The following is a 17509-nucleotide window of genomic DNA, read 5'->3' as shown; positions in this document are numbered from 1 at the left end:
AGTTTGGAGGCAGAACTAGAAGGGTAGTTTATCTAATGGTTAGTTTTTACTGAAAAGTGTTTGTGAAAAGACTGCACAAACTGGCTCTTTGTTGGCTCTTTATTGAGCTCTTTATTGACCAGGAAGTAGAACTGTGCATGGTTTTCTTTGCAAGATGAAAAAGGTGCTCCTCAGTAACTCTAACCTGCCAGCTATTAAGAGTAGGCAAACATTAGATGCAGGATGTGAAGAGCAGTGTTTGTTGACAGTCAGGTATTTGTCCTGAGATGCTCTCACAAAGAGCCCAGGATATTGAAGCTTGGCTATGAACATTTAATCTACAGAGAAATAATAGCAAAGACACGGGGGAAAAAAAGCAAGAAGTTCATTAATGAGTCTTGAAGTCTTTGTCACACAGAGTGGGCTGGATTTGTCTTTGATATTTAAATGGTTATGATAATATAAGTTGTTTCTCTTTGCAGCTCTTAAAATACAGTGCAGTTCAAGTTCATACCAGCTGCTGGAGCAGATTGGAGAGTATGTACTAGTATGCCGTGGGAATTTACAAGTCAAGGTGTGTATGCAACATTTATACTCATCTTTTCAGAGAGGAGAGTGTGAAAGCACTCTAGAGGCCCTGAATTTTAACCCATGCAGTCCTCTATGTCTCTAAGTCCTTGGATTAGACTAGCTCCTGTACTGAAGAGAGCAGGCTTAAGTTTTAAACCTGGACCAATTCTATGGGACAACGCTAACAATCCAGAAATGAAGGGTACTGCTTGGCACATCACTTTGTCATAAGAAATCAAGAAAGGTCATTTGCAGACATTATAAATCATCATGGTTTCCATAAGAGGACTAGCATACTTCCAGACCCACATTTAGATGGAAATCCAAATAATTGTTTTCATGAACAGTGCTGCCATTGTCTTCTAAGGAAAAGGGTTGTGCCTCAGCTTTCCTGTATGTGAAATGGCTGACTTCATCAGCCTCTTTTTGAGACTTGCTTTGATTTGCAATAGGATGATTATTACATGAGTGGTGGGTAGAATTATAACCCCATAACTCTTTTTCATCCTTAGGGGAAAGGAGATATGATAACATACTGGCTTGAAGGTAAGAAGACCTCTACTGCCCAGAAGACCATCACCAACACTTCTCTGACTCTTCAGGACACCAACAGGGCTTTGTTTAGTTTAATACCAGGTGTCCTGACTAGTGATCATCTCTCAAGTCCTGCTTACTAGCCATTCACTAACTCCAGCATCCATCCTGCTTTCAGGCTGTTAGGTCATCCCACTGGACTAGAAAGTAAGACAAGAGATAGCATGGTTCTTTGGCCTTGTGGATGTGTTAGCTCAAACTTTATTCACAGACGTCCCTCTTCCACCAGTGGCAGGAAAAACACAAAACAGCAAAAATTCATCTTGAGGAATGATAGAGAAGACTTGAACACCAGCATCTAGGGTAGAAGGTATCTTCCAGTGTTACTTGTTGATTTGTTTTGCCTTGATAATCCCCTGCTAGCAGCCTACATCACTTCACATCCAAACTAGCTGGACATTTCAGCATGTAAACTGCTCCCACAGGAAAGAAGAAGAGAGTATAATGTTGCTATTTAGTGGTATGACAAACATTGTGACTATGATTGGTTTTGTCCCATGAAAGGGAAAAATGAGATGTGTACTATATTAGAAAGCAAGGCTTATTAAAAGAGGACAATGAAGCAGAGCAGTCATAGTGATCATAAATCAAAATGAGCACTTGTGCTTCTGTTTCCATTTGATTTCCATTGCCTGGAGCATAGAAGAAGAATTAAGAAGAAAAGCTAAGAAGACAGTCCAGGGAATTTCCATACACTCACCATTTAGTGATACCTGCCATTTTGGTACAGAGCTCTGAAAACCTTGGTGCAGAAAAATTAAAGACATTGCATACTGTTCTGAAACAGAAGAGTCCATTACATCTGTTCTTGTCTTTGGCTGCTCCGGGATTTCTCTGAAAAACTGCTTTTAATATTAGCTTACATTATGGGGTCACTTTTGAGCCCACTTTTGCTGGCTAGCTGTCTGGCTGTGACATCAATCAGCCCTCTGAGTCACTGTGTAATTTAGGACATAGTTTAGAAAAGGTCATTCCTGAGCAAGAACTTCCTGTAAAGAGAGACCTGTTGCTACAAGTGCAGTAATCTGTTGATGAGCATCGTGCTGTAAGCACTGCTGGTGTTGGCTTTCTCTAAAGACAAAGCATACGTACAGCAGACCCTGTTTATACACTTAGAGTTTTATTTATGGCAGTAAATTACCTTTGAGGTTAATCAGGCAGTTCCAGTAAAAATTATTAACAAACAGTCTAAAAGAATAAGATACGTGAAAAAGAGGAAGGAAAAATACTAAGTGTCACAGGAGTTCCACCATATGAATTGGACTGACCAAAGCCAGCTGGAAGGAGGTGAAAAGAAAATGTTATGACTGACCTGGCACCATTTACCCCTCCTGATTTTGATTCCTTACTCTCCAGTCTGTCCCCAGACCTAGGTACAAGTACAAAAACACACATGCAGCTGCATTTTTTTCTGATGTAAGTGTGTATAGGTTAAACAAGCAGCTGTCTAATTGCCCATGTTCCCACATAGCTAGCATGCTTTCAGTGTTGAAGATGTGCTGTGTGATAGTAATAGGAGAGTCCTTCCTCAGCTTCTATGGGGACTAAATTCAGTGGTAATGACATTAGATTCTTTTCAGAGGTGCCTAACAGTAGAAAACTAAATCCTTCCAAATTACAGAACTGTTTTGAAGTTAACTGAAAAAATGTGAAACACTTGGAGTGAAATTCTGTGGGAATACTGCCCACTACTTGAGTAGGACCAGAATCTCAGCAAGGGACACACACATAGCTGACCTTGTCACATGATATGAGAATTTAGAGCCCACTCAATTTTTAAAGAATGCTTTCACTTCTTTTCTTCTAAACATAAAAGATTCCCTTTCCTACTTTTGTTTTTTTTTCATATTAGTACACGGTACAGTAGAGTTATCTTATTTGTAACCTTAGCAAAATACATCTTTCCATTATCAAGAGCTCAGAGATATCCTTTAATATGACAGTTTCCTTTATCCAGGTCCTCCCTACATGTAGTGAAAGTCTGCTCTGTTACAGTGCTGTATGATGTGTGAACAGTTTGCCTTATTCTTTCCAATGAGTTGGTGTTTTCCATGTTTTTATTAGAAAGGTGCATATCACAGAGTCCTTTATCAAGTGTGAATGTAAGAGAATTTGTAGTTTTTATCTTGTGAAATGCTCATCTGTAGCAGTACTGCAGCTGTAACTATTCTGTTTTATTTTAGTGACTATTTTAGAATTAAAAAGCTTTAAAATTAGTGTCTCCCGAGTTTGGAGTCTTCCAAATAGAAATGAGTGACCACTAGCAAGCTTGTTTGATTGACAGCCTTCACCACCAACATGCCCTTGGGTAGTATTCAATTTCTGCTGAGGAGAGTAGACAGGCTCTTGCTGACTTCAAGAGGATTAAAGTCTGGTGATGACCTACAAAAGAACACTACCGTCAGCCTACTTCTGTTTGGTTTTATCTCTTGATCCTCTCCTTGAACAAAACACCTCCAAAATGAGAACTGGATTTATTTTCTAAGTATCATTGAACCTGTGATATCTCTCCCAAGACTTCAAGCACTAGTCCTTGTTAATGTCAGTTTGTCTGATGACTGTAGTGATAGGACTGTTCTTCCTCCAGAAGACAGAATTACAGGATAAAGAACATTATAGATAAAAACGGAGAAGTCTTCAGTCAAACAGCAAGTATTTAAGATTTATCTCAGGCGTTTTGACAGATGCAGTCCACAGCCACAGCTATATTCCACTGTGAACTACCATAGCTGTAGGCAAGTTTCAGGAGCATGAGCTCTGTTTGATCACACTGGTTGTTACTAGTGGTTAGATACAAGGCAGTGGTCATCCCAGCTTGTATGATACAGCAACTTCAGCGAAGGCAGTTGCAGCGTAAGGCCTATGAGATGTATTTTGTCTTTACCTCTTGAGGATGGCACTGCTGCAAAGATAATTTCTTTTCTGTATTGTTGTGGTCAAGCAGGCATACATATATACAATAATGTATCTGTAGAATATACACAATCAAGAGAAGATTATATATGTAAAACATCTGGCTAAAAATATAATGGTATAGGGTTAGGGCTAGGGTTAAGGTTAGGCTACTGTAGATTAGTGCCTGGTGTAAGGATACAAAGCTGCTAACGATTTTTGCCTCACAGCTCAACTTCACAAGCATCAGCTTTTGAGCACACCAAAGGAATACAGAGTGAGGCTCCACATCAAACTTCATATACAAGGGTGAGTGGTCTTTAGAGCACCTGCAAACCAAGACACTGACCCATTTCACCACCCTAAGTCTCTATTTCTTTGTGGGGTGGCACTTGTGACTGATGTTACTGCAAATTCAGACCTCCAGGGAGACCTCTTACAGCAATCAGTGTCATTCACTGTCCCAGAAACGTAGCAAGGAAACTTTTTGTGGCTAATATTGTAGTTGCTGACTAAGTCCTGATGACCTTGGCAATGCAGGAAAACATTTACCAGATGGTAAAGATGAAGTATGATAACCAGCATGGCGCTCATCTGCGAGATGATTTAAATCCACGGAGATTCACATCCCAGCTGTGGTTAGTCAGCTAATCTAGCAAATATTCTTTTCTGAAATGGCACTCTATACAGATAGATATGTGATGTGTTCTTCCTTTCCTAGCAGATTATTTCCCTCACCAAAAATATGGGAAAGCAAAGGTAATAATCATAGAATGTTTTGGGTTGGAAGGAATGTTAAAGATCATCTTGATCCAAACACCCTGCCATGAGCACAGACACATACAACTAAACAGGATTCCTCAAAACCCCATCCAGCATGGTCTCAAACACTTTCAGGGATGGGGCATTCACAGCTGCTCTGGGCAACCTGTTCCAGTGCCTCACAACCCTCACAGTTAAGATCTTCTTCCTTACAGCTAATCTTAACCTATCCTCTTTCAATTTAAAGCCATTATTCCTTGTTCTATCACAACATGCCCTCACAAAAAGCTTTTTTTTAGTCCCGCTTTGTGTACTGGAAGGCTTCTATAAGGTCTCTCCAGAGCATTGTCTTCCCCAGGCTGAACAACCCCAATTATCTCATCTTGTCTTCACAGGGGAGGTGCTCCAGACCTCTATCATTATTTGTGGAGAGGAGATGGGAAGGGAGGGGAATCACCTCACCTGCTGGTCATGTTTCTTTTGATAAAGCACAGGATATAGTTTGCTTTCTGAGCTGCATAACCACACTGTGGTGTCACATTGAGCTTCTCATGAACCAACACCCCAAAGTCCTTCTCCAAATGACTGCCCTTAAGCCACTCATCCCCAAGCCTATATGAATACTGGGGACTGCCCCTGCTAATGTGCAGGACCTTGCACTTGGCCTTGTTGAACCTCACCAGGATCTCACAGGCCTACTTCTCATGGATTTCCAGATCTCTCTGGATGGCATCCTATCCCTCCAGTGTATCAGCTGCAAAACTCTGCTGGGTTTCATTAGCAGACTTGTAGCTTGGTGTCACAGGCAAACTTGCTGAGGGTGCACTCAATCCTGCTAACTATATCACCTAGAGGTCATGGACACTGCATCCTACTGTCCATGCCATGCACTTAACAGAGCTGAGGAACTGAAGGCAATATGTACTTTACAGATCTTCAGTTCTTCACTGAGTAGCCATTCATTATCCATGGTCATTCAAAGAATGCTGAGGATGTTAAAACTGTATTCACCATGTGGTGGTTTTATGGAAAGATGGTGCATTTTGATTATTGTTTATTGGAGCTTCATCTACACACAGGTGAGTATTCAGGCAGGTACATCAAAATAAATCACACAACACAAAAACTGACTGATTAAAGTCTTTAATCACACCAATAAACCTTCACAATATTATTTCAGTTTGAGTGTTGAGGAACAGATTGAACAACCACAATATCTTAAAAAATCTCAACAAGTAAAAAAAATGGTTAATACACTTCCAGCTGTAAAACTTCCCAGATTTTATTCACACTTTGGGCTTGGAAAAGACTGTGTTTTGCCACCAAAAAGTTAGTCTTTATCCCCTAGATAAGGTAGCAAACATCTTTTATTTAGCTTGTTATCACTGTCTGCAGAGGGTCTCCAGTTCCACGGTTCTTTTTGTGTAAACACAAAAGTTGTCTGCTTCTTCCTACAGCTAATCAGTCAAACCAGGAAAATTAATTCATTTAAAGAAAATAATGGAATGAAGTCAGGTGCTCTTTACAAACAGAACAAGGGCATACTCTAAGTGTTAAGCCTGACTGTGCAAGTCATTTGGATGTGGTGTTTAAAAGTCCTTTAGATGTGGTGCTTGGGGATACAGTTTTGGATGCACCTTGTAAAGTAGAGTTATCCTTGGTGATCCTGAAGGTCTTTTCCGACTTGAATATTTCTGTGATTCTGTACAGTTGGAGCATGCAGGGTCTCCTGAAGATGTCTGAAGAAGAGATTGGTATGAGGTTCCCCATCTTGTAGGACATCTCTCTCTCACACCCCACTTGGACCCCCAAAATCTGTTAGTAGCCCTTCCATCTGAATAAACCTCAAAAGTAAGTCTTTGGTTTTTTTAAGAGTGTCTTTCTGGGGCTGTCCATTCAGACCAATAAAAAGACAAGGCTATGCAGAATATCTTGATTATTCACCAGCTGACTACCATCTGTTTTTCCACTAATGAGAACTCTGTCCTCTTAATTCCTGCCTGAATTTTCCCCTACTTCACAGTAGTTAGCATAAAACATTGAACTGCATATTATTACATTCTAAACAAGAATTCAAAGACAAATTAATTTGCCATCCAATGTTCTCTTAATTAATATTTTTCTAAAATGCATTTTCTGATGTGAAGATGTAAACCAAGACAGCCTAAAATCTGATGGAGAATTTGTTTGTGTGAGAACCCTAATGACTGAAACCTTCCAATGAGCATGCCTGAGTCTGCAGTCTCTTGTTTAGTGTCCCATACTATACTGGCTAGAGTAGTCTGGTTCAGACCAGGAACTTAACTACCCCACTGTACTCATGATTTGCATTCCCACTGCACCAGGTCTGTTTGGCACAAACTTCTAGTGCTGGATGGAGCAGCTTTCATACAACACTAAGTTTGACTTTGAAGTCAAATACATACTGCCTTGTCCAGTGAAGCTGCTGTAGTAGCATCCTTATCTTCATGAGTGCACATAATTAGTAATGGTCACTACTGCATTCCATAGTAAAATGCAGTGGTGTGCAAATCAGCATTTTGATGAGATCTGAAAATTAATCAGACCCTTACTACATACCAAGGTTTTTCCCTGTATCTCTGGCATTCTGCCTCCAGATGGAAAACCACTGTCTCTACCTGAGGTGCCTCCTACTCAGGGTAAATTATCAAAGAGTAGGTACGCATGTAGAAGAATGCACTAAACATCCTAAGTGCTCAGAATATTACACAGTTAATCCAAGAAAGTAATTAAATAAAGCTCTATGAGGCCTTTTTTGTCTCCTTTGCTTTCATGAATAATATTTTTTTGTTGGTGGTGGTGAGGATTTGGGGGGGGTTTGGTTGTTGGGTTGTTTTTTTTTTGTAGTTTTTTTGTTTTGTTCTTTTTTGATTTTTTTTTTTTTGGGGGGGGGGGGTTGTTGTTGTTGATGGTGATGATCTTGTTGTTCTTGCCTCACTAGAACAATACCCAGAGCCAGATTTTCAGAGCATTTAACCCTTTTCTACTCCCTGAATAATGAAACCACATGCTGAAGAAATGCTAGCACTGAACTGGTCAGAACTGACCAAGGGTTCAAGGATTTTACCAATTATTTGGAGAAATGCTGAATGCAAAGCTCTGAAAAAATTCAGTTTGTGATTGGTAACAGAGCCAGGATTTCACAGGGGAGGATGATAAAACACATACCTGGGACATTTAAATTCTGTGTATCCTGTTGGAAGAGCCCTGTGTCCTTAAAGAGTCACACTGGAGTTCTTCCTAGAAAAATTCTCTTCTCCTAAAGGTCAGAAGGAATTTTAAATTTCAGCATTTAGCTTGAAGCAGAAAATCTGACCGAGGCACCAGAAAGAGAGAGGGGTCCTCTGAGTAGATCTGAAATTAATAAGTTGCTAGTTTTGTGATTTCCATGACCTGCTCTTAAAAACAAGTGTGTAATACATATACACCTGTGCATTGTGCAAGGGTTTTTTAAAGTAAAACTATTAAACATAAACACTTCTGGGTGCATCTGACAACCGGATGGTCAGGGCTAATTCATGCAACTGACCATCTGAACAGAAAATGAATAGTGATTAAAAAACAATCATAGCTGGACCTCCTTGTCAGGTAAAATACAAGTTTGAAATTCCTCCACTGAAAGTACTGATACTTACTGAGGAAAGTCTACCAGACAGCTTTAAAAGTGAATTCTAGGTCCACCCTCTGTGTTGTTTCTATATACTAAACATAAAAGGGCCTATAGCACCGGAGAAACAACAAACCTGCCAACTGTCATCTCAGTAGGGACTGCATGTTCAGACAAGCTGCAGAGTAGAAACAGGCTCAGAAAAAGCTCTGTGTCAGGTGTTAATGTGTCAAGAAAAATCTCCTAGTTTACATATCAAGAAACTCTTCTATGAGTTCTAGTATTATTACTACTAGAAACTTACACAGAAACCTTTCAAGACTCAGAACATCTCCCATTTCAGAGCTATCCTACCTAGCAATATAGCTTTAGTGGCAACGTGTTGAGATTGAAGTTTCTGAGTGCAGACTGTGCTCTGCATACAAATAGATCAGTCCCCCATAAAAATCAGGCTGGAAGTGCCTTTGAGGGCTGACAGCGACACATCTCTAACCCATCTCTACAGCACCTTCAGAGCGACAGGTATTACATGGAGATGGAAAATCCCAGGTCTGTGCTGCAAGAACTGGAAATTCAGTTGGATGTCTCAAAATAACAGTATATGTCGGGTGGATGATGTACGGTCAGATTCTACCACCCTAGGCAAGAGTAGGATTTCATGCTGCAAACACTCTGCTATATACCAAGAGAAATGCCGAGAGGAGCTGTTACTCTGCTAATTACAATAAATAGTTACATGAGCCAGGACTGTGGAGAGACTGTGGATCAAATGGGGAGGAACAGCAGTGGAACCACATTTCTGCAGAAGACAGTTCAAGAGTACAGTATCTGTCTGGAGGGATGCTCAGCCTGTGCACATTCACCTCGCACTCATTCAGTTCCAAGCAGCAACGACCACCTCTTGTTTTTAATGCTGCAAGAGGACAAAGTACAGATTGACTAAACCTCCTAGTTTTCTATTAAAGGTTTTGCAATGATCATCTCATATGGCTGTAAAAATGCTATTTAGGACAACAGAAACATAAACAAAGCCACATGAAAATCCCCTGTGTGTGGCTGATCTCTGTATCATAAGAAGTTAAACTCCACTGTAGCACTATGACAAATGCTATTCTAAATATGTTCTTATATGTATCTTAGAAACCTGCTCTGAATGTCCAGCTCCCTGCTTTTCTTCAAACACGATGATACACTCTGCTAAGAAATAGGTGACTTCAATAAGACCAGGTATTAAACCCAGAAACACAGCTTCACTACAGCTGCATGTGTTGATTGGAGAATAGCAATGAGGAGTGGGATCTGGACCAAGAGATGCTTTAAAGGTGGCAGAGACAGAAAGAAGCTCTCATCTCTGAGTCACACCCGCAGCTGTGCTATCCTGAAGCCACATTCAGACCCATGACTGAAACGCAGCGTGATTATTCTTGCTTGTTCCAAGATCAGCACCAGTCCTATGAGTTCTAGTTCCCATAAGAAGAGACCATGCAAGCTGAATTAAAAAAACCCAGTAGTTCACTGGCCTGGGCATGGTATCTGCATAAAAAGCTTGTAGCTGCTGTCATTCCATCTTTGATCAAAAAAAAAGAAGCAGTAGATTTCTACTAGCAAAACCATGATGTATGATTTTTCCCCCCACATTAATAAATGGATAGACAGATAGATAAAATTTCCTTTAAAACAGACAAGATCTTATTTTATAATGGCCAAATAAATCCACTTCCATTTCATTCTCTGCTTAACTACCAGAAAAGAAAGGAAAGATCATAGAAAAGGAGATTTTAAAGGCAGTACTAATGTATTTCTTTAACTTCAAATTCCCACATGTTCAATAAAAAGCTTCAGTGGATTATGATGGATTAGCCTAGAAATGCTGCTTAAACTTATATTTTGGTGTGAAATCTTACCTCAGCTAAATGCATGGTGGAAGGACAGTGCCAGTAAATATCATATGCTAAATAAACTTTTTCCTTTTTTTTTACATCTCTTTCTGTATTACGGGAAATTTTCAGTCCCATTAAGCATTGCTAAATGCATGGTGGAAGGACAGTGCCAGTAAATATCATATGTTAAATAAACTTTTTTTTCTTTTTTTTTTTACATCTCTTTCTGTACTTTGGGAACTTTTCAGTCCCATTAAGCATTGCTTTAACCCAAACCTTTTCTTGTTTTTACACTGAGAACGGAATAAAGCACATGACTGGGATCTGCACAGCTGCAGCTCAAGTTATATATATTCACCATTCCATTTGTCACTGGAGTTTGCTGTCTTGCCTTGTAAAACGCCGTACAACTTTTGGCAGAGAACATCTAATCCTGACAAAATGGAAAAACTTGACCTCTTCCTATATATATTTGCAGAACTGTACAAATGTAGGTTCCCAGCGGGCTGGCGCTTTGCTCGCTTATGCAAGCAGAGTGATTGCTCACGACCCTGGAAAAGGCAGTATGCAGCTACCTGGTAGCCTGTTTTCTAGTGGTGGGTCTGATCTTCAAGGATACTGATCACCCATGGGCACAGGCTCAGGCCCTCACCTGCTTCCTTTGGGAACAGAAGTGATGAAAGATCCTATTCCTCATTGTGTTCTTCGGCAGTATTTTAGCTGTTGCTTACAGAGGTCACGAAGTAAGACTTCCAGTGCCATCGAAAAGCTGCTCTGTGCATTACAGCATGAGGTCCTGCAGTGACTAAGCCTGCAGGAAACAATCTGCCTGACAACAGAGTGCTTTTATGTGGAAGTGCAAGTTGAACATGTCAGGGAAAGGGTCTGTTTTTGTGGAATTCCTTTCTCTGGGGATAAAACTTGGGGTGTAGAGTATAAAGTGTTCTTCTTTATTCTCACAGTGCTGCTGTGGCACACCAGAGCAGCAAAGCTGCCTATATAACCAGCTGTTGAGAGGTTTTACCTGACTCAGACTTGATATTTTTCTTTTCTTTTTCATTATTTTACCCTAATAGCATCCTGATACTCAACAAAAGCCTGGCCAAAGTGTTAACATCTTGTTTGTTCCAAGAGAAATCAAACAATCTTATACAAAAGACATATTTCTTCCTTCTGGAAACCTCTTCAGAGACTGATTGCCTTGTTAGGATTTGACAGAAGCTTCTGAACAAACAAACGAGTGGATGCACAAAGTTTCCACTCACTTTCCCAACAATTCCACAGGGAGTGAGGAATGGGTTATTTTAGTGGAGCATTTCTTGCAACTTTCTACACAGCATCTCAGGCTGCTAAAAAAACAAAAGGCTGTTTTTTTTTCTTTCCTGCTCTGGTAATTCCTTTGTCCGGTACAACCTATGGTCAACCAAAGACAGCAAGTAAAAAGCAATCACTAAGACTTCCATCACAGAGGATTTGTGAGGGGTTAGTTAGAGGAACTGGGACTTTGTGAGATGATAGCAAATGACTCCATGATTTAGGAACCATTTCTCTAAGGATTTTACCCTTACAGTAGCTGTGTATTGGGTAGATCACATTATTCCACATTTCTGTTACCTACATAGTAGAGGCCACCTAATTTTTTTACACACAGCATGGAACATCCAATTTACTGTTTAACAGAGGAGTCAGGATTTGTGTCCCCACACATAAGCTGTAGGCTCAGAATCTGAATGATTACTCATTACTCACTTTATATTTCTCTTGCTATGTGAGCATAAAACATGAACAAAAACATCTGCTAGCCAAGTCCTCTGTGCTGTCCCACAGTAAAACATGCCTTTGAGACCCCTGAGTGGACTGTAATCATTCATCACCCACAGACAAACATCTGGTATTTTATCAAAGGCACATGAAAATGACATTTTCAGAAGACTCAGATCCAGATCTGAACAAAACCCATGGAAGTGCATTCCGTAAGCAACTTTAGAGGTACTCAAACGTACCTTTAAGATCTTGAGTCCACTCACATCTGCTCCTACTCTCTGCAAGAACTGTGTCATGATTATGTTCTAATCTACTTTCAGGTCTGCCTTCAAAATCTGAAAGTGTCAGAAACATTTCAATAGACTCAATACCAGCAGGGAATGAGGCTAGAAAGCCTGTACCTTGCATGCTATTGATGATGGATTAGTCTTTGAAATCTCCCCTGAGCCTATTTGGCTCTTAGGAAACTTTCAGAAGAGCCCACAGAGTCAACACATTGGTTCCTTGAAGCAGAGGAAAATGAAATCATGCCACAAAAATGAAGGAAGGGAGACAAACCACTTCTTCACTCCCCAAGCAGCTATTGGGGTGGATGCTGACATCTCTCAATCCCTGCTAAAGCAAAGTGACACTATTGCTGAGACCCATTCAGTCATAGAGCAACACACCCTTTCCTACAGACAGCTCCAGAGTTTTGATTCAACTCCTGGCTTCAGCTGATAGCCACTGCTGCCTTCCTGCCAGCGTGTCTATGGGCTTGGTTATGACAGGCAGCAGGACAACAAGAGGGAAAGGGAGAAAACAGAATTTAAATGTAGGTTGCTGGTTTGTTTTTTTCCAAAATGAAGATTTGAATTCTTTAACCTTTAAACATGCTTGTTTACTTACATAAAGAGTATTTCAGGCACAAAAGGCTTGAGCATCAGTCACATACCAGGTTAAATTGTAATAGTATCAGGATTGTCCCATGCAGTGCAGTCAGCTATATTATCCCCTATCAAGAAGTCGAAGTTGTTGGCTTTGTACACATACACATATATAAAGTATGCATCTCTCACACTATGGTCTCCTGGTCTGAGTTGACTCCAGTAGGATTTATGTAACAACAGTATCTGTCATAAGGGCTGTTCTCCTTGTAAGAGCAGACAATGATACTGTCTTTAGGAGCAACAAAAATATTGTCTTCAACGTCAGGGCAAGAAGCACTGTCCCTGGCGGGAGAAGAGCTTTTCTTCTCCAAGGCACTGTACATGGAGCCATCTCCCACGAACACATTTCCCGGCATCTCTGGGTAACAGGCCTCCAGGTATTTCAGCATCTCCTCCTGCTCCACCTTTCTGATGAGGCTCTTGCACTCTCCCATGGTGGTGGTGGTGGTCATAGTGCAGATGGACACAGAGTCCTCTCCCCTCAGCACTCTCCTGTCCTTCTGGTATGCTTTTTTGGCCAGCTCGTCACAACTCCCTTTGCCAGACTCAAGGTCTGAGGGGGTCCTCAGCAGCTCCATGACATCCCGGTCCCTGACTTGCTTGCAGCATGGACACCTATAGTTCTTGGGCCATTTGGTGCAACCGTCGGTCTTTCTGGCGAGGGCGATGGCGGCGATGCCCGGAAGGCAGATGGCCGGCCCGATGGCCAACAGAGGGATGTCCCCCAGTGTCTCTCCCTTGATGCCGGACACAGTGAACATGAAGCCGAACACCAGGAAGACGCTGACCAAAGCCACCACAAGCCCTGTCCGGGGGTTGATGTCATCCGGTCTCAGGGTCCTCCCCATCTTGCTGGCGAACAAGTGTGACCGCTTTTCTTCACCGGAGCGTCCCCTCAGGGCAGGTAGTGGACGCTCCCCGGCAACTGGCTGAAGTTTCCCGGGGAGTGAAGAGCGGCGGCCCCCGACGGCCGGCACCGCTCCGCTTTCCCTCGGTAGAGCAGTAGCCGAAGGGCAGGACGAGGACGGAGTCGGCAGCTGGGACGCGCACGGGGCCGGGGCCGGGCCGGGCCGGGCCGGGCCGGCGGGCGGGAGTCGTCCTGCGTCCTGCCTCCTACCTCCCCGGAGCCGCTCTGAGCCGCATTCCGCCGAACGCTCCGCCGAAAGTGGGAGCGGCCACCCCCGCGGCAGCCCCGCCGCGCCCGCTCACGCGTGACGCTGTGGGCACGGCCGTGCAGCCGTGGGCTCGGGGCTCAAACTCTGACAAAGGGCTGCGAGGAGAGAGAAGGAAGAGAGAGCCAGGCGGCTCCGAGCAACCGAGGGGCAGGGAGCGGGTAGCTGCAAGGGACACCTGCCCTTCCTCCTTCGCCTCCTCCTTCTCCTCTTCGCCCATCCCCGCCGAAGCCCCGCAGCAGTCGTGAGTACGTGCACCGCCCACGGGTGCCGCAGCGTAGCGACCCGTGGGGTCGAGGAGCGGGAAAGTGGGCTTTTAGGAGGGCAGCCCGGCAAGGTCCGAAGGGGCTCGCCCCGTAACACAGCCGCCGGGTTTCGCTAATAGCGGCAGTCTCCGCGGCCGCTTTATCTCCTAGGCGAACGGACAGTCTGGGAAGCCCTCGCCGGATTCTACAGCAGCCGGGGACCCCACCCCCGCTTCTGGCCGTGGCGGCTTTGCGGGGCCTCCTGTCCTGGAAGCCTCAGCGTTCGAAGTTCTTGCCCTCAGACCTGTCGCCCTCAAAGCCAGTGCCGTCAAACCCCGTGCCCTCAGAGCCCCTGCTCACAAACCTCCTGCCCTCAAAGCCTCTGCTCTCAAAGCCCTTGCCCTCGAAGCTGCTGCCTTTGTGGGGCTGGGGCTTGCGGACTAAATTCTCCTCAGGACGGAGAGCAGACACCAGCCGGTGTTAGGTTCAATCAGAGGACAAGGCATTAGGAGATGCCATCCTGATGCTGAATTTCGTCCTAGAAAATCATAGAATCATAGAATCAACCAGGTTGGAAGAGACCTCCAAGATCTTCCAGTCCAACCTATCACCCAACCCTATCCAGTCAACTAGACCATGGCACCGAGTGCCTCATCCAGTCTTTTCTTGAAGAGCTCCAGGGACGGTGCCTCCTTCCTCTAGTGTTCTCTCCAAGACCCCAAAAAAGAGGCTTAGCTATTGGGTTGCACCTCACAGGGTTTCCCTTGGTGTCCAAGACCTGCCACGAGGTGGTCATGATGACTATTTTCAGTCTCTGTGTTTAGTGCACATGGTTGTTGGCAATTCAGAGAAAGACCCCTCCATACGAAAGACTGTAGGAAAGAATCTGTGGCGTGTGGGAAGGCAAGAGGAACCTTGGCATTTTCAGCCAAGTTGCTTCAACATTTAATGTGCCACTTACATGAAGGAGTAAATGCTTTCACCTGGGGCAAAGGTACTGGGAGATAAAAAGGAGCGGTGCCAGAAAGTGTCTAAGAGAATTAAGAGAATAAAAAAGGACATTCTGAGCTAAATAATGAAATCATAGTTTTGCCCCTTAACACTTTTCTAGAAATTTGGAAATCTCAGAGAAGCCATTTTAGAGAACACTCAAACACCTCTCAGCTTTCAGCTATGAAAAGACACAGCTTTTGCTTTCTTCCCTACAATACAGCAGGAACAAAGCACATCTGTGTTGTGGATTTCCAGTCTGCCTTGCGAAGTCCAGGGCCAAGAATATCCTCTTGTTAATGGGCACAACTCCTGCCTTACAGTTGTCATAAACAAGGTGTCAAGTGATAGCATTTGTTGTCTTGTGAAGGAGAAGTGTGGGAGCAGAAGTACACATGCTAGAGAGAAGTGTTTAAATTGGTGGCAATGGCCTGGTTTTGAGATTAAAATTCTGCCATGGACAAAGGTTGTTATCTGAACTTGTCCTCCTGAAAGCTGTCTGGTAAAACCCACACTGTGCCTCTCACCTGCTGCTTCTGGGCCCAATCGGTCTCTTCCAACCCTGATGATACTATGATACTATACTATGATACTATGATAATATCTTTACTGATGATCTGGACAAGGGGATTGAGTCCCCCACTAGTAAGTTTGCAGATGACACCACGTTGGGAACAAGTGCCAATCTGTTGGAGTGTAGGAGGGCTCTGCAGAGGAACCTGGACAGGCTGGATAGATGGGCAGAGTCCGATGGCAGAGTGAACAAGGCCAAGTGCAGGATTCTGCACGCTGGCCACAACAACCCCACGCAGCGCTACAGGCTGGGGACTGAGTGGCTGGAGAGCAGCCAGGCAGAGAGTGGCCCGGGGGTACTGATTGACAGCCAGCTGAACATGAGCCTGCAATATGCCCAGGTGGCCAAGAAGGCCAGTAGCATCCTGGCCACGATCAGGAATAATGTGGCCAGCAGGACCAGGGAAGTCATTCTGCCCCGGTACTCAGAACTGGTTGGGTCACACCTTGAGTACTGTGTCCAGTTCTGGGCCCCTCAGTCTAAGAAAGATGTTGAGGTGCTTGAACATGTCCAGAGAAGGGCAACGAGGCTGGTGAGGGGGCTGGAGCACAGCCCTGTGAGGAGAGGCTGAGGGAGCTGGGGGTGTTCAGCCTGGAGAAGAAAAGTCTCAGGGGAGATCTTACTGCTTTCTACAACTACTTGAAAGGAGGTTGTAGCTGTGGCAGGGTTGGCGGGGAGTTGATATCTTCTCCCAGGCAACCAGTGACAGAAGAAGGGGACACAGCCCCAAGCTGTGCCAGGGCAAGTTTAGGCTGGAAGTTAGGAAGAAGTTCTTGACAGAAGGAGGGACTGGCATTAGAATGGGATGCCCAGGGAGGTGGTGGAGTTACCATCCCTGGAAGTGGTTAAAAAGAGACTGGATGTGACACTTGCTGCTATGATTTAGTTGATTAGATGATGTTGGGTGATAGGTTGGACTTGATGATCTCAAAGGTCTTTTCCAACCTGGCTGATTTTGTGATTCTGTTGAAACAGGAATAATTTGGACTTTGTTAGGATACCCTCCACCTTGACTGAAAGACTTGGAAAACCTTCCAGGTTGATCGCAGCACAAGTTGGCTTCTGCTTTTGTCGCTGTGCAGGATTTAACAGGGTGAGAAACTACTTTGGCTCCCTGGCTCATATTTTCTGGAGTCAGAATTTGCTGCTTATTTCCATCTGCTGTTATTCAGATATGCAGCTTTTATGTCCTCACATTAGAATGAATAATGCCTTTTTTACCCGTCTGCTGTACTCTGGTTGAAGTGATTAACCTCCAGCCAGTCTGTCCCACATAGCTAAAATGTTGTGAAGGTTATGTTAGGAGCAGGGTTACATTGATAACTAGTGCTGTGAAGCTCACCTTTCTCACCTCCCTGACCTTCCTTCACCTCCTCTCATATGTAAGAATGGTCTTTTAAGATTCCCTTTTGGGTTGGAAATTGGTCTGTTGCTGAAAAACAAATTATGTTGCTTGAGAATAGCAATTAGCTGTAGCTATATTCATCAACAGCCCTTCAGAGATAGGAAAGCTGCACCAGTAGATGACAC

The 17509-nt window shown here is 43.5% G+C and overlaps 2 protein-coding genes across 4 annotated transcripts in view; one reads left to right on the top strand and one right to left on the bottom strand.

The window, feature by feature from the left end:
• LOC135193138 (atrial natriuretic peptide receptor 2-like) overlaps positions 1-3324 on the top strand; it is a 52149-nt gene extending 48825 nt beyond the window's left edge. The window contains exons 22-23 of the mRNA XM_064176651.1: positions 462-553; positions 1062-3324. Coding sequence (XP_064032721.1) covers positions 462-553; positions 1062-1226 — 257 coding nt within the window. The 3' untranslated portion in view covers positions 1227-3324. The remainder of the gene's footprint in view (positions 1-461; positions 554-1061) is intronic.
• A 2626-nt stretch (positions 3325-5950) lies between these two features.
• Positions 5951-14106, bottom strand: TMEM215 (transmembrane protein 215). 3 transcript variants are annotated; one of them, XM_064176624.1, is made up of 3 exons: positions 12958-14106; positions 7987-8077; positions 5951-6536 (listed from the first exon to the last, which is right to left on the bottom strand). In XM_064176624.1, the coding sequence occupies exon 1, from the start codon at positions 13844-13846 to the stop codon at positions 13124-13126; it is 723 nt and encodes a 240-aa protein (XP_064032694.1). In that variant the 5' UTR covers positions 13847-14106; the 3' UTR covers positions 5951-6536; positions 7987-8077; positions 12958-13123. The 3 variants fall into 3 exon arrangements, with proteins under 3 accessions (XP_064032694.1, XP_064032693.1, XP_064032691.1); XM_064176623.1 differs by lacking the exon at positions 7987-8077; XM_064176621.1 differs by lacking the exon at positions 5951-6536 and having other exon boundaries at positions 7714-8077.
• Positions 14107-17509: the final 3403 nt, after the last annotated feature.

Source organism: Pogoniulus pusillus, chromosome Z (assembly GCF_015220805.1).
Source record: "Pogoniulus pusillus isolate bPogPus1 chromosome Z, bPogPus1.pri, whole genome shotgun sequence".
Lineage (NCBI taxonomy): Eukaryota > Metazoa > Chordata > Aves > Piciformes > Lybiidae > Pogoniulus > Pogoniulus pusillus.
This window is presented reverse-complemented; position numbering and strand designations above follow the sequence as displayed.